Raw genomic sequence first — 24,410 nt, forward strand, 5'->3', positions numbered from 1 at the left:
GCAATGTGTATTTTATTTCTTTTTGAAAGGGAAAAAACCCCATTGAACCACACCTACGTCCTCTTTCAGACATACATTCACAAAAGCAAGAAAGATAATCAAAAGACATAGGCTTACTTCTTTCAAATGTAGTTTATGGTCAGTGCCTGCTTCACTGGTAGAAAGAGCAACAGGATATTTTAACAATGATGTATCAATTTCTAGCAATGGGCTCTGAGTACCCTTAAAATGCACATTTTCAATTTTTGCACAAGTAGGCTGCTCATATTCTTTCTTATCTGGAGAGTTCAACTCATACTCATGCTTTTGCCTCAGCTCTTCATAGTGATCATCAGTGTTCAATCCTAAGGCTTTGTTAACCGTGTCTGTCAAGGATGCATCAGAATGACGTGCATTTGCTAGTGTTTCTGATAGCCAATTAAATAGCCGATGGATGTCAGCAACACCAGAGCTAGAGGTATCCTGCTGCTGCTGTCTCAAATCAGCATCATGCCCAAGAGAGCCAATAGGCTGCAGAGACTCTGAAGGGGAAGAGAAAGAAAATCTTTAAAGTTAAGTTTGGAATGTTAGCATAAAAACTTAAAAATCAAATATACCTAAAGATTAATTATAAGATATTTATGGGCAACAACTGGCTTAGATTATAGAAGTATATTCATCCTTTTCTTTACAAATATAACTGATTCTACAATTTTGCATAGCTAAAAATTCCCATAAATGAAAGTTTATTTTCATAATTTGAAAATTGTATTAATGGAGAAAAGAGCTCAGATACCATGTTGGTAGTATGGGTAATATATATTAATACCTGTGCTATAGTTACCTTAAACTCTACTACCAAAATCCCAATCAGTTTAATCCTAGTTTTGTCTGACTTGAAAACAGATAAAATATCTGTACTTCTTTTGCAAAGTGTTAGGAGGATATGCAGATTACATTTAACTCTACTAAAAAACCTCAAAAATATGGCTTGATTTCTATCTCCTCTATGCCTATTAGATTTTGTCTTTAAGATAACTGATACTTATAATCTAAAACTTTATCTTGAATGACTCAGTTAATTTCATAACAATGCTAAGATACTGGAGATACAAAATCATCCTCAAGAAATCTATACCAAACTTGCACTAAAACAAAAAACACTATGAAAGAAAACATGTTAAGACATGGTTACAAGCAGGTATAAATCTGGGTACTCTGTACAATCACTATATTAAAACCTGCAAAGGGAAAAAACATTCAGAAAGTCATGTGCCTTTTAATGCTGAAGGGGGATAAAGCCTAGATAGATGTCAGGATTTCCAATGATTTCCAATTTAAGCAGGGTATAATGTACCACGGCAAAAAAAAAAAAAAAAAAAAAAAAAGGAAACAGCATAGTATAACCTATATAATTCCCACTATATGAATTATAAAATCACAGAAGTGGAAAAACTATTATATAGAAACAGAAAGCAGATCACTGGTGGGGTGGGGTGAGATTACAAAGGAGTACAAGGCAAATCTGGGGGTAATGAAAATGTTCTACATGTTGATGTGGTAGCAACTAGCTATCAAAATTCATCTTTAAACTGTGCCTTTAAAATGGGTACATATATATATAGAAGTCAGATCTCGAAAAAATTAATGTAAAAGGGGGTAGTGAAGATAGGTTACCTCTTATGAAATGAGTGGATTTACTAGCAAATCAAGATGAGGGTATTTTAAAAGTTAGAAACCAACCTTTAAATCTCTATTTTCAAAAATCAAAAGTATATACAATGACTAAAAAGAAACACAAATGAGGAACACCTATAAATGCAAGTCTGTCACCAGTTCCAGTTTAACCTATCTCCCCCTTCTCCCCTGACCTACTTCTCCTTTGGCCTATTAGTACAGTTTTCCCACCATTTCAATTATTGATAAAACCTGTGGTCACCTACAACTATTTTTTCACACATAAAAAAAATTAGCCAATTATCAGCTTAAATAGTACTAACATTTAAGTATCTTGACCATTATGTTCTCAGTGCTAGTAAATACAGCCAAGTTTAGGAACAATGTTTTAGAGCCAGACACAGCTAAGTTATAACCTTAGGGATAATTATTCAACTTCTTGGAGATGGGTTTTCTCATCTGTAAATTAAGAATAATAACGTCTACCACTTGAACTGAGTCCATGTATGTACAGCACCTGGCACATAGTAAGCACTTAATTCTCAAGACACAGGTCAACAGTGTTAAGACAGTGCAGATCAGTAAATATCAACAGGTTCAGCATGGCGGAAGCAAAAGGAAATAAAAACCATCAAGAAGCAGAACAGCCAGAAAGCTAGGGAGGGATCTGAACCGCGGAGATATGAGGCTTGAGAGAAATGAAAGACGCTTCAGGAAGAGAGAAGTGTAAAGGGCTGACCATGACATTCCAAGGAGAGAGATGAACCCTAATCAAGGAATATGTTTAAAAAAAAAAAAAAAAAAAAAAAGGGTGGGAAACATGGTTACCCAGGTGGAACTGGCTGGTCTATAAAAATACCTTTGAAAAGACAAATACAAAGCTGAGACTGAAGAACATGATACTGAAATGGGTGACAGATGCCAGGAAAGCCACCCAAGAGGTAAGAGCAAGAGGAAAATGTTGGAAAGAAAAAGAGAACACAGGTCACGTGAAGAAAAAAAAAAAAAAAAAAACACTTAAAAGTTACTGAAGACACAGCCCTGTCAAATAGAACTTTCTATAATGATGGAAATGTTCCCCATTTTTGCTATTCCAATACAGTGGTACGGCTTCTAAAATGTTTCAATATAGTGCATGAAATGAATTTTTATTTAATTTTAATTTAAACGTAAATAACAACATGGGGCTAGTGGCTATCATATGTGCAGAAAGAGAGGAAGTAAAGGAGAACAGATAATTGAAAAGTAACTGAGGACACAAGCACCAATTGCTCAGAAAACAGTATAATAAAAACATTGATTTAACCTAGTCTTTTCTGAGACACACTGAATTTGAACATTTACAAGTTAAACTGCTTAGTAAGAAACAAAAATAGAATACTAAGATCTGCCATAAACAAGAACAGCAGCAGCACAAAATTACAAGGTCCCTGAACTCAAAGAACACATTTCATGCTTATTTTAAAACATTAAAAAATGTTTTAGAGTACTTGCAATAATGAAACACACTCTTTTAAGAGAAGGGCCTCCCATTTCTTTTACTGTCAACTAAAACAAAATAAAGAAAAACAGAAAAAAGAAAAAGGCAAACATATTACTGAGCTCCTGAGATGTGAAAAAATCTGTATACCCCTAAGAAATCTGATTTTAAAACTCAGAAGATTCCTTTTCACAGCAATATGCTAAGAAAACCCAATATTCAATGTACTTTTCCAACCATAAAATTAAAGGGATATAAGGCCAAGAACTCCAACTAATAGGATAATAGCCGAGCATACTTTATTTTCCTCATATTAGCCTCAACTACACAATTCAGAAATCTGACGTATTTTCTTTATAAAAACAAGGGACAGGCTGGATTTGCCTCTGAGGCTGTAATTTGCAGAGCCCTGTACTAGGGGAAAGGACAAAACTACTTTATTATATTTTTGGTTATTTTTTATACTATACAAAAGCAACCTGATATTTTTACCTTCATACAGATGGCAATTTTCAGATAAATTACTGGTTTTGGCGAGCTTTTTCATATTTTCAGGTAGGTCCTCAAGCTTCCTCTTCAAGACAGTTTTGCTTCTCATATCTTCTGTGTCTGAGTCCCCACCCACATTTTTTTTCCTACACTGAATTAAATTAATCAATTCTTTGACTCTATCCTTATCATAATCCAAAGAATGAGAAGACTTCTGCTTTCTAGGTATAATAGTTTCACCCCTTGAGTTATTTCGTTTTCCAAATTTCATTTTTGTACCATTCATTTCTTCTTCTTGGCCTTCATAGTCTGATAGTGGACTGAATTGTTGAAGTTTTCTATTTTCTTCAAAAAGCTCTTTTAATTTACAAATTGGTAACTGATACATCTCAGGCCGAAAAATATAGGCATGCAAACAATTATCAATATGGGATTTATTTTTTGGAGCCGAGTATAAAAATTTTTTATCATCTAATCGTGAATCATACGGAAACATGATAAACTCTCGTTTACCTGAACCAAAACCTCGTTTAAAAAATTCATTTACATACTTTTCAACAACAGAATGAAAATTTATAGTATTTATATTTTTGAATTCCTTTCGACACTGAATCAAAGCAAACTGTAAAAACTGAGTTATTTTTAATACATCTGTCATGCTCTCGTGTCTCTTCTGTGGTGCTGCATTAGTTGAACTTTTTTGTGCTGTAAACAAACAAAAAAGCAAATCACGTTAGCCATCAAGAATCAAATACACATCTACACGTTGTCAAAAAGAAATGCAACATTCATACATTAATGGTAAACCAAACTAGCAGTATGTAACCTAATACATATATGTAGTATAGAAATAAATGAAGAGTTTGCTTTTAAAAACAGGCCAATAATAAAAACTGCAGAAGATATTTTAAAGGGAAAAACACCCATTTCACTGATGATCTTCATTTCTTACTGCCCCTAGGCAATTCAACTGGTGGTAAGCAAAATATAAGGAGAGATAAAGAAGCAGGGCAAGATCTGAGGCTCCTAGCAAGAGAATCCTGCAAATGATAGCAATGTCACTCCTTCCTACTATAACAAGTTTAACTTTACATAAATGTTCTACCCTCATAAGTAAGCATATAGGCACCCGGTGGCTACAACTGAAAATGTCATTCTTAATCTAACAGTGAAACCCATCAGTGGGAATTTTACCTTAATATAGGATTCCAGTATGTTTTTAAAAACAGTGAATAGCAAATTTTCTCTAACATCAATGTGAAAAATTTTTATTAATTTTAAATGGCGTAAATTTAACCTAGCACGATTCTTTTACTGTTGCTAAAATTTGAATGCAAAACTTAACTCAGCTAGAAAAGATTCATAATACAAAACACTAAAAAACAAAGCAACAGTATTTTAATAATTACAATATTTAGTGAAAACACTGATCACACCCAAATAATTTTTCGTTAAAAAAAATCAAATCATATATAACTTATGTTTTATTCTGCTAATATCTCTTAATATCCCTAATATTTTCTAAAATATAAGAAACAAAATGCTTACTGAGTTATCTGGAAAATCTCAATGAAATTTAAGTATCTATCAGTGACTGGATTTAGATATTCAAAGAACTTACAAGGAACTATGCCTCTAGATTCTTGAAATAGAAATAAAGCATGTAGGACTCGAGACTTGGCAGTTTGATGTTCTAAAAAAAAAAAAAAAAAAGCCAAATTGATTGGCAATATGTTCTCATGAAAAAAATTAAGGAACTGTAAAAATTAAAGCAATCACCTACCATATGGAGAAACCATTTGACAAGGAGAAAGAAGAAAAAGGTATCCTCGGTCTCCCAAAGGTTTAACAAGAACCTGAATTTTGGGAAGAGGGAAGAAGTTGAATCTGCTTTATTATTACTCATCATAAGGCAGGCACATAGCAGTTTCACCTAATTATGAAGAAAACAAGTTATTGATCATCTTTCTTTAGGAAAAATATTGCTACCAAATTAAAAACTCTACTGATTAACAAGATTCCAATCAAACAAAAATTCCCTAGTTTTCTCATACAAACAATAACAGGAAAATATTACTGAACGAATTTCCCTAATTAAGACCAACTTGATTTTTCCATGAAGCTCAAATACAAGGACCAAATTAAAGACTTCAAATATCTTCCTCACAATTCAAAAGACATGTTATTAATTGTCAAGGCAGTATGCTAGATGTTGGTAGCATAAGTACTGCCTTTCATGAAATCAAGCTAATCTCAAATGAAATGTATTTTTAGAATCTAATTCTTCACATAGTTAATAAACACCTTTCAACCTAAGGCAATCTGCCTTGCCAGAAATAACTTCAAAGACAAGCAACACAAGACAGAGAAGTTCTCAAAAAGATAATACAAAATAACAGGAAGAGAAAAAAAATACACTTTATAGCTGGAAAAGGTACTGAGAGTATACTTCAGGTGGATTTTGAAGGATGGGAACATCGCCAAGAGCCCAAAATTATGGGAAGGATATTTCAATAGAGTGAACATCGTAAGCAAAGGCAGAGTTATAATTGAGGGAACAATTTGCAGGCAGTAGAGTACTTATGACTAGCAAAAGGGTGATGACAGACTAGGCCAAACGTATAAGTCTAGAAGGAAAGATCCTAGGCTCAACTGTAAAAAGACAAGAATGCCAGGTTGGCCAGGAATGCTCTCAAGAGTATACACACCCTTTCAAACTGGAGCTCAAAAAATGACAACAAAAAAACTCCAACAGCACTGTGAAGGAGGAGGAAAGAAAACAACATAAATGTGAAGAAAGTTCATGAGCTACTACAATTGTATGCAAAATGGAAGTAAAGAACTAAACATGACAGACACAAAATCTAATAATAGAATAAAATCTTAAAAACATGTTAAAGGGATCCCTGGGTGGCGCAGCGGTTTAGCGCCTGCCTTTGGCCCAGGGCGCGATCCTGGAGACCCGGGATCGAATCCCACGTCGGGCTCCCGGTGCAAGGAGCTTGCTTCTCCCTCTGCCTGTGTCTCTGCCTCTCTCTCTCTCTGTGACTATCATAAATAAATAAAAAATTAAAAATAAATAAAAAAATCTTTAAAAAAAATGTTAAAAATATAAAACAGCAAGCTCATAAACTAAGAGGAAATAAGCTACTCTAAAATTTAGCAGAAACAACAGATTCCAACATCCAAGGACTTAAAATTGGAATTATTAAATATAATATATAAAATAATAGGTATGGATGCTTAAAGAAATAACTGGCAGAATCGAAAACATGCTCACAGAAAAACTGGTATACAAATTATTATAGCAGCTTATCCATAACAGCCAAAGAGTGGAAACAATTGATGAATAGACAAAATATGGTATTATCCACATAAGAAAATACTGTTAAGGCAGCCCGGGTGGCTCAGCGGTTTGGCGCTGCCTTCAGCCCAGGGCCAAATCCTGGAGACCCTGCATCCGGTCCTGCATTGGGCTCCCCGCATGGAGCCTGCTTCTCCCTCTGCCTGTGTCCCTGCCTCTCTCTCTCGTGTGTTTCATGAATAAATAAATAAAATCTTAAAAAAAGAAAAAAAGAAAAAAAGAAAATACTGTTCAGCCATAAGAAAGGAATCAAGTACCGATACATAAAAGTATTACGCTAAGAGGGATGCCTGGGTGGCTCATTTAGTTGAGCGACCAACTCTTGGTTTCAGCTGAGGTCATGATCCCATGGATCGTGAGCTTATGCACCATATAGGGCTCTCCATGCTCAGTGGGGAGTCTACTTGAAGAGTCTCTCTCTCTGCTCCTCCCCTCTCAAATAAAAAGAATCTTTAAAAAATATTACTATGCTGAGTGAAAGAAGCCAGGCACATACCGCATGTATAAAATGTCTAAAACAGACAAATCCATAAAGACAGAAGTAGATTCATAGTTAGTAGGAACTAAAGAAAAAAATGCAGAGTATATGCTTAATGGGTATGAGGTTGCTCTCTGGGGTGATCAAAATGTTCTGAAAATAGTGGTGATGGTTGCATAATACTGTGAATCCACTAAAAATCACTCAAAAAGTATACACTTAAAAAAAAAAAAGTGTACACTTAAAGTGAAGTTTATTTCAATTAAAAAAATACCAAGGAGGGATGCCTGGGTGGCTCAGCAGTTGAGCATCTGTCTTTGGCTCAGGGCGTGATCCTGGGATTGAGTCCCACATCAGGCTCCCCGCACGGAGCCTACTTCTCCCTCTGCCTGTGTCTCTGCCTCTCTCTGTATCTCTCACGTATAAATAAATAAAATCGTAAAGTATCAGAATATAACTTTTACCTCCTGTAACAGTGCCTGACACATAACAGGTACTCAAGTAAGTGTTAATGAAAAAGTTAAGAATCTGTCCCAAAAAAAGAAAAGACCAGGCAGATCTCAAAAATAATCAAGTATACTTGTTTAGAAATAAAAACTATGTGATATAAGAAACTCAATGCATGAATTAAACAGCAAATTAGACACAGCTAAACACAGAATTTGTAAGCTAGAAGACAGCTATGAAATACTCAGAATGCAGCACACTGAGAAACAAGTGGATGTAAAACACAAAAGTTCAGATATCAAGTACATCATGAAAAGACCTGACATAAGATACTCTAGGGTCCTAGAAAGTCTAAACAGAATGAAGAATTAATCAGATAGTAACTAACTGTATTTACAGAAATGAATATGTAAATCCAGATACTAAAGAATATACAGCAAGTTGGATAAATGAAAAATCTATATTTAGATATGTAACTGCAAAACACCAAAGATTAAAAAAGCAAACAAAAAAGATGACAACCGACAAAGGAGTAATAATTAGACTAAGAACTAACCTCTCAACAAAGACAGATGCCAAAAGATACGGTAATATAGTCAAAGTGCTAAGAGAAAATAGCTGTCAACCCAGAATTGTGTACCCAGTTTCTAACAATTAAGGAAGACACTTTTTTTGGGGGGGGGGAGGGGGTAAATCTACCCAGGGGCATGTTAAAAAACTGACCACAATGTCAGTTTTACATCAAGTATCAATAAATTTTCAATAATTACCACCTGTTCTGATTATAACAATTAAATTAGAAAAAAACAAAAGTACTCTTGTGGAATGCAACTAAAGCAGTATTTGGAACTCAAAATTCATTGAACATTTTTCCAACTTAAGAAGGCAGAAATTACAAAATGAACCCCCAAAAGTAGGAGTTAATAAAACAGCTAAAACTAGTAAGAGTAAAACAAAGCTGTAACAGAAGTTAAAACCATATTTGATTAATAAAATAGACAAACCTCTGGTGAAAGTGACTAACCAGGGAAAGCATAATGAAAATATTATCACATAATAATGCTCACAGCAGCTATTAATAAGAGTCTATATAAATGACTATCACAATAAACACAAAAACGTAGAAGAAATGGACAAATCCCTAAAAACCAGACTTGAGAAAAAACAGAAAGCCTGTAAAGTTTAAACACTAAATTGAATACTTTAAAATCATCCATATATATAAAATAAAAAATAAAAAAATAAAATCATCCATATATGAATGACACAGTTTTGTAGTTAAGTGCTAGCCAACGTCCAAAAAATAGATCTTAATCATACATATATATCCATCTTTTGCAAAATGAGAAATACTACCTGACTCAATTCTGAGAAACTAGCAGATGTTGATACAAAAACTAGATAAGGACAGTATGAGAAAGATTGCAGGTCAATCTCACTCATCATCACTGATACAAAATTCCTAAAAAAAAACATCCACAGATCAAACCATGCATTTAAAAGAAAAAAAAAGAGTTGGTGTTTTTTGTTTGTTTGTTTGTTTTTAAAAGTAGGCTCCATGCTGGCAAGGCTTCAACTCATGACCATGAGATCAAAACCTGAGCTGAGATCAGAGTCAGATCTTAGCTGAATGAGCCACACAGGGCCACTGGAGTTGGTATTCTTAATCAGCAACACAAATACAGTTTAATACCGGAAAAAGATAAAATATAATTCATTTTATAAGCCTGTAAGCTAAATTCTATATATGATGGTGCATTTTACATGTCAACTTGACTGGGTCACAACGTGTCCAGATACTTGGTCAAACCTTATTCTTGGTATTTCTGAGAGTATTTTTAGATGAGTTGAACATATAAGTTCTCCCAAATCTCCAGCTTGCTGACTGTAAATCTTGGAACTTTTTAGCCTCCATAATTTTGTGAGCCAATTCTTTATAATAAATCTCTTTCCATATGTACATCCTATTAGTTCTGCTCCTTTGGAAAACCCTAATACACCAATACACCATGTTACAATCTTGATAAATGCCCCTGGCCCAAGCATTTAACAAAATTCAAAACCCATCATGGTTAAAAAAAAATAATGAAGGAAAATTTTAAACTGGTAAAGATATCTGTGAAAAACCTACTGCAAACTTCCTACTTAATGATTAATGTTAGATATGTTCTTTTTAAAATCAAAAAGACAAGAATGCCTATCACTACCACCTTTATTAAACTTTGTACTAGGGACGCCTGGGTGGCTCAGCCATGAGTGTCTGCCTTCAGCTCAGGCCATGATTCCAGGGTCCTGGGACAGAGTCCCACATTGGGCTCCCTGCACGGAGCCTGCTTCTCCCTCTGCCTGTGCCTTGTGCCTGTCTCTTTCTCTCTCTCTGCGTCTCTTCATGAATAAATAAAATTAAAAAACAAAACAAAACAACAACAACAAAAACATTGTACTAGAGATCCTAGATTACACAGTAATACAAGAGAAATAAAAAGCTTAAGGACTAGAGGGAGGAGGAGGGAAACAAAACAATGTTGCTCCCAGATAATAAAGCCTATATAGCAATCCCAAAGAATGTACAAAAAAGAATTACTTAAATTTCATACACTGATATAACATAAAATCAACATAAATACCAATTACATTTTTATATACCTAACAAATAGAAAAAGAACCCAAATGGAAATACTGTTTAAAATAGCATCAAAAATAGTAAGATGCCTGGATAAACTGAACAAAAAATAACCAAGATGTGTATCCAGAAAACTATAAAACTCTATTAAAAGAATACCCTAAAGGAGTAAAGAGCTATCTTGTTCATGGATAAGACAGTACACAAAAGATATCAATTCTCTTAAACTTGATCTATAGACCTAACAAAATTTCAATTAAAAAAAATCCCAATAGGGTTTTTTGCGGGCAAGGTGAGAGGGCTGGGAGGGGGAACTTAAAAGCTGATTCTAAATTTTTTTTTTAAAAAGTAAAGCTGAGGGATCCCTGGGTGGCGCAGTGGTTTAGCGCCTGCCTTTGGCCCAGGGCGCGATCCTGGAGACCCGGGATCGAATCCCACATCAGGCTCCCGGTGCATGGAGCCTGCTTCTCCCTCTGCCTGTGTCTCTGCCTCTCTCTCTCTCTCACTGTGTGCCTATCATAAATAAATAAAAATTAAAAAAAAAAAAAAAAAAAAAAAAAGTAAAGCTGAAACTTAAGTTCTTGAAAAAAGCTACGTCTCAAATAGCTAAACACTCCTAAACCAAAAAGGATGAAAAAAGTGGGGCAGTTGGCCCTACCTCCAATCAAGGCTTCTTAGTGGAGAAAGGAGGGACTATTCAATAAATGATTCAGGAACAACTTGTTACTCACATTGGGGAAAAATGAAGTTGGGTTCCTATATTGTCAAACAAAACAAAAACAAAAACAAAAACAAACCCAAAACTATTTATTTAAGGACTTAAGTGCCTTAGGCCAAATCATAACACATTCAGAAGAAAACACAGGGCAATACCTGTAAGATCTAGGGGTAAGGAAAGATTTCTTAAAGAGGCCACAAAGTGCTTCACATTCAGGGAGATAAAGTTAATTACATTAAGAACATCTGTTCTTCAAAAAAAAAAAAAACACCATGAGTAAAATAAAAAAGGCAAGCACAGATTATGAAAAAAAAATTCTAGCACACATACCTCACTGTTAGTACCCAAAATATATGTATCAAATTCCTCAAATTATTAAGAAAACACAAGGAAAAATAGGCAAGTGAACACTAAGAAATTTATAAAAGGATGATCAACTCATCATATTTTAGGAAAATACAGGCTAAAATCCCAGTACAATATATTTCACAACTACCAGATTGGTAAGACTCTGCCACAATCTGTACCAGCGACTGTGTGAATTGATGAGAACTTGCTGGTAGCAGGGGATATATATTGGTACCAACACTTAAAACAATTATCGCATTATCTTGTAAAGCCAGTCACGTGTATATGTTATGATTCAATAATTTTACTTATAAATAAATCCAATATACTAGATATATACCCAAGAGAAAAACCTGTACATATACACCAGGAGATATACAGAATGTTCACATTAGAAACAACATTCAAATTTAGCGACATCCATCATTTTCCTTAAGTTAGTTCTTTTTTTTAAATATTAAGTTAGTTCTAAGAATTATTAACTTATGCCTTACCACAAGAGAGCTCAATATAATCATATTCACATAATAAATCTCCCTGTGAGAAAATTTCCCTAGATTTCTCAGTGCTCCTCCACCAAAACTAGCCTGCTGATACACAGAAAAGTAAATACAAAGATAGGGAATAATTGCTTTCATTTCCTCTAGAAATCTTTTACTCCTCATATACTTTAAGAATTAGATCTGTAGCCAATTATCTAAATAACTGCTCTGATCGAAAAGGATAATTAAATTTCCCTTATCTCCCTGAGAATGCCAAGTGGGTACACAAGAAGGTCAAGAGGTTACAGCACAATTAATTCCTATATTAAGCCCCAAGGTGCCAGAAGACTTATGTATGTATATTTCAAGGATGAATGAGTCCCAGAAACTTGGAGATGTCCTTAGGTCCCAGAGGGCTAAACAGCTCCTGAAAAGATTTATTTATTTACTACAGGGTTGTAATTAATATGTAATGCACTTTACATTTTCAAAGAGAACTTTCCAGGAGGGGAAGGAGATAGTGGCCTTCTTCCTTTAATAAGCCAAGAGAAATCATTTTACCTCATCTGTTGCCTGTTTGATTGGTCTTTCCTTGGGTTGCCCTAAGGCTAAAGACTGGGGCAAAGGAAGGCTAATACAATTACTATGATGTATTCATTAAATCTATCTCTGATCCATAACATTTCGTGTGCATATTCAAGACAGAATTATTGAGAACCCAACAGTCCTCAACGCATCTCCCATCATTAGACTATAAAGAAAGTAGCTGTAGTTAGAATAATTCCCAATGAGGTTTGCAGGAAAAGGGATAGCTACACAAAATATCTAGGGTCCATTACATTTAGGTAATGGACCTTGTGGAATGCTCATGTCCTCTAAGATGTAAGATCTTACTTCTGGGAAAACCCAGTCCTCCAAGAACCTAAAATAATAAGGAAAGAAAGAAAGAAAATACTAGTATCTTCCTATCCTGATTCTTACTACTAGAAATGGAACAGATGTTATAATCTTCTGATAAACTCCTCATTGCCAAGACTCAATATTCATTCTCTGAAATGCAAGAATGGAACAGATTTGGATAAACCAGTATCTAATTATATCCAAACCTACTATCCAAAACTTTCACTTTCTGAACTCTGGAATTATTTTTTTTTTTAAAGATTTATTTATTTATTTAATTGTGATAGAGAGAGAGGCAGAGACACAGGAGGAGGGAGAAGCAGGCTCCATGCCCGGAGCCTGACATGGGACTCGATCCCGAGACTCCAGGATCGCGCCCTAGGCCAAAGGCAGGCGCTAAACCACTGAGCCACCCAGGGATCCCCTGAACTCTGGAATTAAACAGGTTTTGATCATGAGGAATAGTTTTATTTTAGAAGAAAAAAGATATGTAAATATAAAAGTATATCCATATGTAATGAATGTGTATGTGTGTGTATGCATGTGTGTGTTCTAAAATGCCTAACCCCAAGATTTCTAGCTGGTTAATTAATAAGTTATTGTTAGATGTCCACCAATTCCTAAGTGTATAAACTCTGCCTCTAAGTTTTGTATACAATTTGACTCTCCTACCTATAAACAATGGATTAGGTAAGCAAATATATGTGTATACAATGAAATTCTACAAAGCCATTAAAAATGCAGTTGCAAATTCTGAAAATCATTAACAGTAACCTCCATTTGACTACAATTTGAAATTGAGGCTCAACAAAGTAGGAGTAAAAGGAAGTCAACTACTGAAAAACTTGTATCACATAGCATATCTGTGCAAAACTTCCCCTCTACTGAAACATTCCATCAACATTTAAACATGAGTTCATCTATCTCAGGTTAACAGAAACCTTGAAATAGCTCCTCTCCTGTCCCCTTCAGTTAAACTATACATAACAGCATATATTCATTTTCTGTTCATTCCTGAACCCATCACAGCTGATGCCTGACCTATCCCTCTATTCAAATTCAGTAAAATCAGTATCTATTAAATTGGATACTATCTAGTAAGTATCTCTTAAATCAATCTCTATCATCACTCTTAACCTTTCTTCTCCAAGCCACTACCACCCAGTAATGTAATGCTAGTTTCCTGCCTCCCCTCCCCTCAATTATCTAAAGAGTAACCAAATAAACTTCCACAGCACAGATCTGATCATGTTGTGTACATAATCAAAACCTCATGCTACTCCCTTTAAAACCCAATTACTCTTAAGATTACATCCAAATTTCCAAACATTTTAATACCACCTACATGACCCTGCAGGACACAGTCCTCTACACATTTTCCTAGTCTCATGTCCTACCACTTTCCCCCAACTACTCTAGTGTTCCTTTATCTCTTTTCAACCTCACCAAGCACCCTGTTCTTTCTGAATCTTCAAATATGACACAGAGTCTACTGAAACACACCACATCTATCTGAGGAATTCCATTTATCACTCTGTATAATCGAAAAGAATAGTCTCCTTATCTCATTCTTTACTGACGTATACACTCAGCATAAGAAAATAGTATTCAATAATTATATGTTGTCACATCACAAAATACAATAAAGATTGTATTCATGGGGAAGACTGGCTTACAGAAGGTCTACTGTCATGGCTAAAATAAAAAGACTATCAAAGGCCATAGTATAACTGTTCGCTAAATAGCAACAAAGAGACGTTATGGTACTTTCAGAGGCAAAAATGATATAAATTTAAATAATCTGGTCACTTATTCAAATGCTTATTTCTAAGGGAGAATGAGGAAATTTAAAAATTTTTCACTCACAAGTTTTTCTTTCTCTAGTTTTTGTAGTAAACTCTCCATGTTACTTCCAATTCTTGTTTTTTCTACAACTTCATAAAGGCTGCAATACATTCCATTCTTCAAAACTGACATAAGAAAAAATACACAGTAAATATTCAAATCAAATCTGCTTTTTATATATCTTAATAAAATTAAATTACTTACCTTCACTTGGACCTAAGTATGTTTCCTTATAAAATAGTGCTGGAGGGATTTTCTGTTTCAGATGATCAATACTCATAACTGTTTCAACATCTAACTTTTCAGGACTGAAAGAAAATTGAAAAAGCATGTTTCCCTTACCTGTATGTTTAACTCTGTCAATGTTATTTCCTCCCCGCCCCCACTCATATGAGGATCTTGGTGGAAAGCAGAAGAGCATATTTATTAATATTATAGGTGATTCTAAAGAGGATTTGATATGGAAGTCCAGATATATTCACAGAAGTATATAAAAGGCTGCCAGTATCACCAACCTTCAACTTTAAGCCAGAAGCTAACCTTATATACCACTTTTACTAAAACAGAAAGGATAAAAGGCTGTCTTTTTATTAAAGACAATTCAAGTATGAACTGTTAAAGTAATCTTCAAACATTTATGAAGGCCCATGATATTTACTGGGGTGATAGCAAATGATCATTCTAGACCTTTCTATCCTAATATATGCTGCACAGGACTGAAAACAGTCTATAAATTTTAACTCACCACATCAAAACTGTTTCCAACACAGAACTGATAACTTTTAAGTCTATCATGTGCTAAATGAAAAATATATATATATTTAATTAGCATAAAACTTTGAAAAATCATTGTTAAAATTTAAAATCACTCAGAGAAAGTTTTATGCCATAAATGTGTATGACTATTTATTTAGCCCACTCTCAAACCAAGACAGAAAGGTAGAGGGCTCATTTTGCCAACTAACTCTCCTAAGTTACCAATTTTTTTTAAAACAAATAGACATTTATATTCTTTCAAACCAAAGTAAAATTTAAGAATAAAAAAACAAAAGAAGAAACTGAATAATTAGCAACCACTAATTGCTATTTTCTTGTAATATAACATACTTACAGCTTGATAGGCAAAAAAGCACGAGTGGCTGACCTCAGAGAAATATAACACAAAAGCTTTCCTTTATTTAAAAGCTGTCCTTTCCACAAGGTGTAGTTAAATTTATCTAAATAAAAAGAATAATGACATAATTCAGCCACTGGCAGCCCAGGAGCAAATACATGTTTGCTAGATAGAAATAAGGGAAACACACCTAGAAACAATGTTTAAGTAGAGGAACAGCAACAACAACAGAAAACAAAATAAACCCCATGACATTTCTATTTATAAGAGAATAGAAATATTAGGATTTTTCTTTCAGTATTTTTTCCTTCACATGGTTATTTCAGGTCCAAAAAATAACAAATTTGTCTAAATGTCTTCATATCTGAAAGTTTAAGATCAAAGACAATATATTTAGTGCCCTCATTTCCCCCAAAGACAACTGTATTAAATCCAGTTAACTACATGAATTCCTACAGCATCTCATACCTTCTACTTACTCTCTTTTCATTGTGGAGAAACTGAATGACAGAAAATGTCAGTATTGTTTTTAATCTTCTCTAGGTCTTCTGAATCCTAAACCTCTGATAAACATAGATTTTAAAAAGCTGAGTTGCGAAGCTTGTTTTATTTTTTTACCTTTGTCAAAGTGTTAAAATCCTTTGGACTATTCATAGTATCAGTAGCTTCTCAAACGAGACCTTATGCTTGAACAACCAAATGTTGATGCTACATCATAACATGGCCTCAGCCCTTTTTCAGACTTTGCAAATTTTTGTTCATTATAAATAAAAAGAAGAACACTTATTTCTTATTCTATGTACTTATTTTTTCAATTTAAAAAATTGAAGGAAAGAAATAAAAGAATCTTACCTGTGTTTCTATCTGCATTGAAACTGTTAGATCTGTGAATAAATTTTTTAAAAAAATTACTGATTGGTAACAACAAGAAGGTTAACACTCAGGACCTTGACGTAAGTGCTACTTTTAGTAGTGTAACGTATAGGAAAATTAAGTCCTTCATCCAAGTGTGAAGAACATATTAACTACTTATTACAACATTTAATAGATCTAAGTCCACATGAAGAAAACAGTTACCCTCTTGGATCAAATTACTGTATCTGTCCAAATTTATGGGAGCTATTTTTCTCAAAAATAGTCATCAGGAGAGAAGAGAGTCCATTAAAGTCTCTGAATTATTTTAATGATGAGACTTGAAGAAATAGCCTCCATATATATTTAAACTTATTTATTAAATATTAAATGTTTGGGCAGCCCTGGTGACTCAGCGGTTTAGCACCGCCTTCAGCCCAGGGCAAAATCCTGGAGACCCGGGATAGAGTCCCACGTCGGGCTCCCTGCGTGGATCCTGCTTCTCCCTCTGCCTGTGTCTCTGCCTCTCTCTCTCTCTCTCTCTCACTCTCTCAGGAATAAATAAATAAAATATTTTTAAAAAATTAAATGTTAATGTTAAATTAGTTACAAGTTAAACCTATTTAATAAATATTTACCAAGCTCCTACTATTTACCAGGCACAGTTCTAGGTAATAGATTACCAGGATGAAAAATGCCCCTAACTTCACACAGTTAACAATCTCATGAAGAAGACAGACAACAATAAAAAATTAAGTATATAGTTTACCAGACAATGATGGTTTTAAGTGCTATGGAGAAAAAAAGCAACTTAAGGTATGGGGTTAAAAATAAGAATCATGGAAGACCTCAATGATAAGGAGAGATCTGATAAAAGTGTTAAGTGTAAATGATGCCGCTAATTGGCAAGAGAACAGCAAATGCAGAGGCCTTGTGGCAGAAGCATTCATGGCAGCATTCAATGTACAGCAAGAATGTTTAATCAATGCTCGTTTTAAATGATATAGAGATCAAAAGATGGAATCAAAGAAGAGGCAAAGAAAATTAGCAGATAGTTACTATTCCTAGAAGTATGGCCTCATAATTAAGTGCTGGGAGTCTTTTAAAGATTACTGTTGAAATGCACTATTGTAAATACATCATGGAAATCATAAATACAGAGCCACAAGAAAAATGAAAATCACAAGTGTCTAGATGTCATATGAATTGCTACTTATGGCTATGGATGGATGGTTACCAGGGCTATTTGCTGACATGAAAAAAAAAATGCTGGATCTCAACTTAAATGAAGACAAGATAATGTGATCTGGAAAACCAATGAAAAGACTGACCTCAAAAATACATGTATTTAAAAAATATATATATATATGTATTTCATGAAATGTGGCTTTTTAAAACAGTATTTCTAAGTAAGTATCAACTTCACCAACATTTTTCTGAAATCACCACATGGGAAAAAAATAAGGGAAACTGCTTTATATTTGGTCACTTTACATTAGAGCTTATAAGAAATCATCTGTGATTCTCAATTCATTAAAAATTAGAATCACCTACAAGCTTTAAAAATTACTAATGCCTAGCCTCCTTAATAAACATTTGATTTAATCGGTTTGAGATGGGACTCAAGCGTCTTTTGTAGAAGCTCGCCATTTCTAGGAGAGCTAATACATAAAACTTCACTTTTAAAAACTGCATTTTACTCAACTATACAAATCTTTAATATCAAGAAAAAAGGTTAACTGGTCAAGTTTAAATAAACTGCAGTTTGTATCTCCACATAAATTATGTTCTCCACAATGACCTTTAAAAAATCATCATGAACACTCATGCATCTAATTAATTGCAAGGTAACAAAAAAATGGGAAGAAAATACAGTGTTCAGCAGGGCAGGACATGTAAAATAATATTCTGGATGATGTCTAAAACTCATGAGTCTTACCTTGATGAAGGCACAAACTTTGGAGTTTGTATATCATCTTTGTATGTAAATGATACAACTGCATATGGACACACGTGTCTTGGTCTTCGCCTGAGTTCATCAAAGCTATACTCATAAAAATAATACTAAAAATAAGAGAGTGCAAAATTAACTTCTGTAGGAAGACAAAATGTACACAGTGGAATCTTTATCTGCCTGATTTCTGAGAAATGTAACACTATTGAAAAGTACCTCTAAAGAAACTATCTTTAAGCACTGTTTGCCAATATATTTAAAATAATTTGCACTTTATATTTTGATATAATATATTCTGCTTTTGTTTGTATGTTACGTACCTATCTATCTTAGATACACTAAAAGCTTAATTCTGAAGAGCTGACCGCTGCGAATGTGCAACAAATTTCCTCATAAAAATGTTACAACTGGGGGCACCTGGGTGACTCACTGGTTGAGCATCTGCCTTTGGCTCAGGTTGTGATCCCGGAGTCCTGGGATCGAGTCCCGCATCAGGCTTGCTGCAGGGAGCCTGTTTCTCCCTCTGCCTATGTCTCTGCCTCTCTCTGTCTCTCATGAATAAATAAATAAAATCTTAAAAAAAAAAAAAAGTACAAATGAACATTTGTAACCTCCCAAGTCAGCCCAGAAATGTCATTTTGATACAAAAAAGTAAAATGCTACACAACCTCAACCAAAATCTAGCATTTTGTTATCTCAAAAGAAAAACATATTATTGGTTCCAACTGCAGACCAAGCAGCAAAGAGGAGGTGGAAGAGATTATGAATGCAGGTGACAAAGGTAGTTCATTCTCTTCTTACTACCCATCTGTCTCTCCCCTTCACCTATTCACAACATTAGGATTTTGTGACTTGCGGACTAGTGATTTTCATTAAAAAGAATGCCCTAGTTTATGAACAAAGCATTGTCCGTCAAAGTCCATTTCCTTGGGAAACTAACAACTGCAGTAATGTTGCTGCTCTAAAAATGCCTGGAAATTTTTTGGAAACGTCAAGCCAGTTTACAAGTTCTGCTAGAAAAAAACATACTACTTATAAAAAAGAAAGAAAGAAAAGAAAAAGAAAAACCTACTGCTACCTTCTGAAACTACTGTCCAGAAGATAATCAAATGAGCCATCCCAGAAGACTAGTGAATATAATTTTTGCTAAAAGCCTCCCTGAGTATTAAGAGTCAACTATACTACAATTAAAAAAAAAAGGTTTCGGGCAGCCCAGGTGGCTCAGTGGTTTAGCACCGCCTTCAGCCCAGGACCTGATCCTGGAGACCTGGGATCGAGTCCCGTGTCGGGCTCCCTGCATGGAGCTTGCTTCTCCCTCTGCCTGTGTCTCTCATGAATAAATAAATAAAATCTTTAAAAAAAAAAAAAAAAAAAAGTTTCACTTACAACTGTTTTTTAAAAAAAGGAGCAAGAGGGATCCCTGGGTGGCGCAGTGGTTTGGCGCCTGCCTTTGGCCCAGGGCGCGATCCTGGAGACCCGGGATCAAGTCCCACATCGGGCTCCCGGTGCATGGAGCCTGCTTCTCCCTCTGCCTGTGTCTCTGCCTCTCTCTCTCTCTCTGTGACTATCATAAATAATAAAAAATTTAAAAATTTAAAAAAAAAAGGAGCAAGAATAAATTTTATTTTAAACAAATATAGGGGGGGATCCCTGGGTGGCGCAGCGGTTTGGCGCCTGCCTTTGGCCCAGGGCGCGATCCTGGAGACCCGGGATCGAATCCCACATCGGGCTCCCGGTGCATGGAGCCTGCTTCTCCCTCCGCCTGTGTCTCTGCCTCTCTCTCTCTCTCTCCCTGTGACTATCATAAATAAATAAAAATGAAAAAAAATTTAAAAAAAAAAAAAAAAACAACAAAAAAAAACAAATATAGGTTAAAGAAAGGAAAAAAAAAAAAAAGAACATTTCCAGGGGGGTTAACATACCACTTTCTTCCCAAACAATCCATCTATACACACTTTTTAGAAGTGTTAAAAAAAAAAAAAAAAAAACATTCGATACTTCATACACTTTATTTATACAGCAGCCCCCTACCCCCATATATGCAGTTTCACTTTCTAGTTTCAGCTTCTGTGGGTAACCATAGTCCAGAAGCAGAGGTTTCTCCTTCTGACAAATGGTCAGAAGGTCAAGAGTAGCCTAATACTATACCATACGGCCTATGCCATTCATTTTACTTCATCCCATCACACAGGCATTTTATAATCTCACATCACCACAAAGGTAAACAGCACAATGAGATTCTGAGAGACCACAATAATTTGTATTATAGTATAATTGTTCTATCTTAATGTTACTATGATTAATCTCTTACTGTTCCTAATTTGTAAGTTAAACTTTATCATAGGTATGCAGGCATAGGAAAAACATAATACATACAGAGTTCAGTACTATCTGTGGTTTCAGGCACCCATTGGGAGCCTTGGAACATATCCCTGAGGATAAGGGGGACTGTTGTCAAAGATCATATAAAAACATAATGACTAAAATTAGACAAATACACACTTTACTGTATATCAACTGTATCTGAATAAAGCTTAAAATTTAACTCTAAGTTTGCATCTTAGAAAAATGTTAATAAAAGTAAAAAATATCTATCAAATCAATAGTACAGTATTACATGAATGAAGGTAATTCAAGGGGCTTCAACTTTACCTTGAAAGATGAGTAGTATTTTATTAGGCAGGAGATCTTTCTAGACCAGGATTTAGGCCAAGAGAAGCCACAGCTTCAAAATGAAATGAGGCATGTTGAGGGCAGCAATCATACAAAATACCAGGTTGGAAGAAAGAACTAGACTACGGAATCTCAATATTATTACTCTTAAGTCTGGGGAGCCACAATATGTTTTTGAGCTCTCTTGAAAATACTAAACAAACAGGAGCGAGAGACACTTAAGTCTGGTGGTAGTATAAGGAAACCAGAGGTTGACTGGTGTGGTGGCAAAAGGTACATAAAGAGAGACATTTTACAGTATTTGGTGACAAAGAGATTTCATAATGAATCCAGGCACCTACCTGAGTAAGTTCATAGGCTCTGTAAGCCAAAAGTGATGTAATTCTATTGGCATTCTTTGACACATGACATTCATGCTTTGGTGTTGGGTCCAAAGCACTTTTATTTAATATAGATTCCAAACTTTTTACACCCATGGGGTCGTATATACTCTTTATTTTACCCTAAAATAGACAAAACCTTTTAAGTCCACCTAAACTTAATTAACAACTACACAACATTATAAAATACTGCTGTGAATATAGATCACCTATGACAACAGCTCTTTAAGAGCTGGTAACATTCAACACCTTTTACCAATGTTGGAGCAGTAAAAATAAATAATAAAAATAAAACCAACCATGGGGAAAAAAAAGTGCTGTAGTGCTGTTCAAATATGCTTAATAACAAGAAAATAAAAATTGTATTTACAATACTGTTCATTAGCCTAAATGATATTACCAACATATTACCCTCTTCATTCTTCTCTTTGGAAAGGAAACCAAATAGATCAAAGATAGCAAACCACTCTTGAAGTATCTCTATATACTAAACTAAGCAAGGACTGATTTTAATTTAATTGAACTCTTAAAAAGATAGGACCAACTAAAATCAAAATCAAATGTTGTCCTTGATATATGAAAATGTAAATGTTAAAATTACCTTCATTATTTTAAAAATAACAACATCGCCCACTGCCCCAGCTTCCAAAGGATTAGCTTGTAATAAATCAGCATACCTAGAAAGATAGATACCTAGTGAAGAGGAAAAATTAAAGAATCTGAATAAGAGCACAAATACAAAAAGAAAATCCAAACATTTAACCTAATGATAAGAGATAAAAGGTATGATACTTTTCAAAAAAAAAATGTAATTACAGTAAAGATTAGCTGATATTTAACCAAAGCAAAACATCAAAAAAACCCAGAAACATCAAACCAACCAAATTTCTCAAAATCACCAGGACTGACTTTAAAAAAATCTCTGATCAATTTGAAGTATGCAAAATCAGAAACAAAGGGAAAAACTGATTTTACATCACAGAACCTGAAACTATCCTCCTTTTCTGGAAACAGGACAAAGTGTACATGAATTTAATTTTAAGTAATGCAGTAAAATTAAGTCATATGTTTAAATGGCAACTTAATAGTAGATAAATGAAAAAAAAATTACCCATGGAAGGACTGCCAAGAATTGTTATTTTGGACTGGCCAACCTGTAATCCTTTTTCACATATGCTTTGAACCTAAATAAACAAAACACTTCATCTCACAATCATGATAGATAAAAAAGTGAAAAGATAATTTGCAAACTTGCACTAAATAAAAGCCAAGCTTCTGAACTATGTAAGTTCTGCATTACAGAAATTTTACATATATATATATATATAACAGTTTGTAACTAAATATCAATGTGAAACTGGCTTATGCTTCCAATGTAACCAGAGCTGGAATCCATTTTTGTTTATACTAGGTGTGACAGTCAGAATTCATGCCACTCACATATATAAACACCCCTTTTTAGATAGCATTAGACTGGCAAAATATTTAAATAAAAAGTAACCCCACCTAAACATCTTTAATTGAAGGAGAAAAAAAAAGTTCCCATCACATATTAACAATACAGATGATAAAATTAATAAAAGAAAAATTATTCATTATCAAGCACATCCTAGGAAAAGAATATAGGTTTGGTCAGAGAAAAACTAAGCATATTTGAAAAGCAAATTACTTGACAATGAAATATCTTGCCCTACTAAATCATCTCTTTCATTTATATATATCATTTATACTAATTTATAAAATAATAGTTTATAATTATTAAGTGTATTATTACATTGCAAAATTAGTAACTTACAATGGAAACATCTTCAAATGATTTTTTATAAAATGAGTTCACCCACCTGGTATCGATCAACCATAAGAAATGCATAGGATTCTGAAAGTTCTTTATCTAAACGACCATCAAACTTCAGTTCTCTTCGCTTTTCTGTGAACTAAATGAAACTAAATCTGTAACAACTCCTTAAGTATGTTATTATGTCTTTCAAGCTAAGAGCTTCAGTAATTGTACTTCTAAGAAATCCCAAATGTAACCAAAGCACAAATTATCTTTTCTCTCCCTGTAATTTCTGTGCTTCAATTTTTTTCTCCATTATAACTCTTTACCTCATAATAATCAGATAAAATCAGATAAGCATTTAGTGCTTATCAATTTTAACTAAATTTCTATGAAGATTTTACCATATTCCAACTCTCCCACAGATTTTTTTAAGATTTTTTTTTTTTTTTTAAATTCATTCAGAGAGAGACACACACACAGAGAGATAGAGAGGCAGAGACACAGGCAGAGGGAGAAGCAGGCTCCACTGCAGGGAGCCTGACGTGGGACTCGATCCTGGGTCTCCAGGATCACATCCCTGGCCAAAGGCGGCGCTAAACCACTGAGCCACCGGAGCTGCCCCTCTCCCACAGATTTTTAAGTTCATATTTTAGTTACCTTTGGATCTCTCACTTTACTTGACATGATGCACTGCATACAGTAGGTGGTTTAATAAATCTCTGCTGAATGAGTATAAACTCCACTTCTGGACTATAAACTCAATTAGGACAAGGAAAAATGTTTCGTTTCTTTATAACTATATTCTCAATGCCAACTACATAAGATGT

General features: G+C 34.4%; 1 protein-coding gene across 5 annotated transcripts in view; it reads right to left on the bottom strand.

The window, feature by feature from the left end:
- The window catches only part of TASOR (transcription activation suppressor), a 48,143-nt gene that overhangs the window by 14,172 nt on the left and 9,561 nt on the right, over positions 1 to 24,410 (bottom strand). For 4 of the 5 annotated variants that reach the window (XM_041764271.1, XM_041764269.1, XM_041764274.1 and 1 more), the window contains exons 3-15: positions 23,645 to 23,737; positions 22,915 to 22,987; positions 22,405 to 22,496; positions 21,765 to 21,926; positions 18,736 to 18,860; positions 16,797 to 16,828; positions 15,942 to 16,047; positions 15,035 to 15,138; positions 14,852 to 14,955; positions 5,409 to 5,481; positions 5,247 to 5,318; positions 3,629 to 4,330; positions 118 to 521 (exon numbers count right to left, since the gene is read on the bottom strand). In XM_041764271.1, the coding sequence (XP_041620205.1) occupies positions 118 to 521; positions 3,629 to 4,330; positions 5,247 to 5,318; positions 5,409 to 5,481; positions 14,852 to 14,955; positions 15,035 to 15,138; positions 15,942 to 16,047; positions 16,797 to 16,828; positions 18,736 to 18,860; positions 21,765 to 21,926; positions 22,405 to 22,496; positions 22,915 to 22,987; positions 23,645 to 23,737 (2,142 nt within the window). The remainder of the gene's footprint in view (positions 1 to 117; positions 522 to 3,628; positions 4,331 to 5,246; positions 5,319 to 5,408; positions 5,482 to 14,851; positions 14,956 to 15,034; positions 15,139 to 15,941; positions 16,048 to 16,796; positions 16,829 to 18,735; positions 18,861 to 21,764; positions 21,927 to 22,404; positions 22,497 to 22,914; positions 22,988 to 23,644; positions 23,738 to 24,410) is intronic. The other variant, XM_041764273.1, reaches the window with a different exon arrangement.

This window comes from Vulpes lagopus, chromosome 7 (assembly GCF_018345385.1).
Source record: "Vulpes lagopus strain Blue_001 chromosome 7, ASM1834538v1, whole genome shotgun sequence".
Classification (NCBI taxonomy): Eukaryota; Metazoa; Chordata; class Mammalia; order Carnivora; family Canidae; genus Vulpes; species Vulpes lagopus.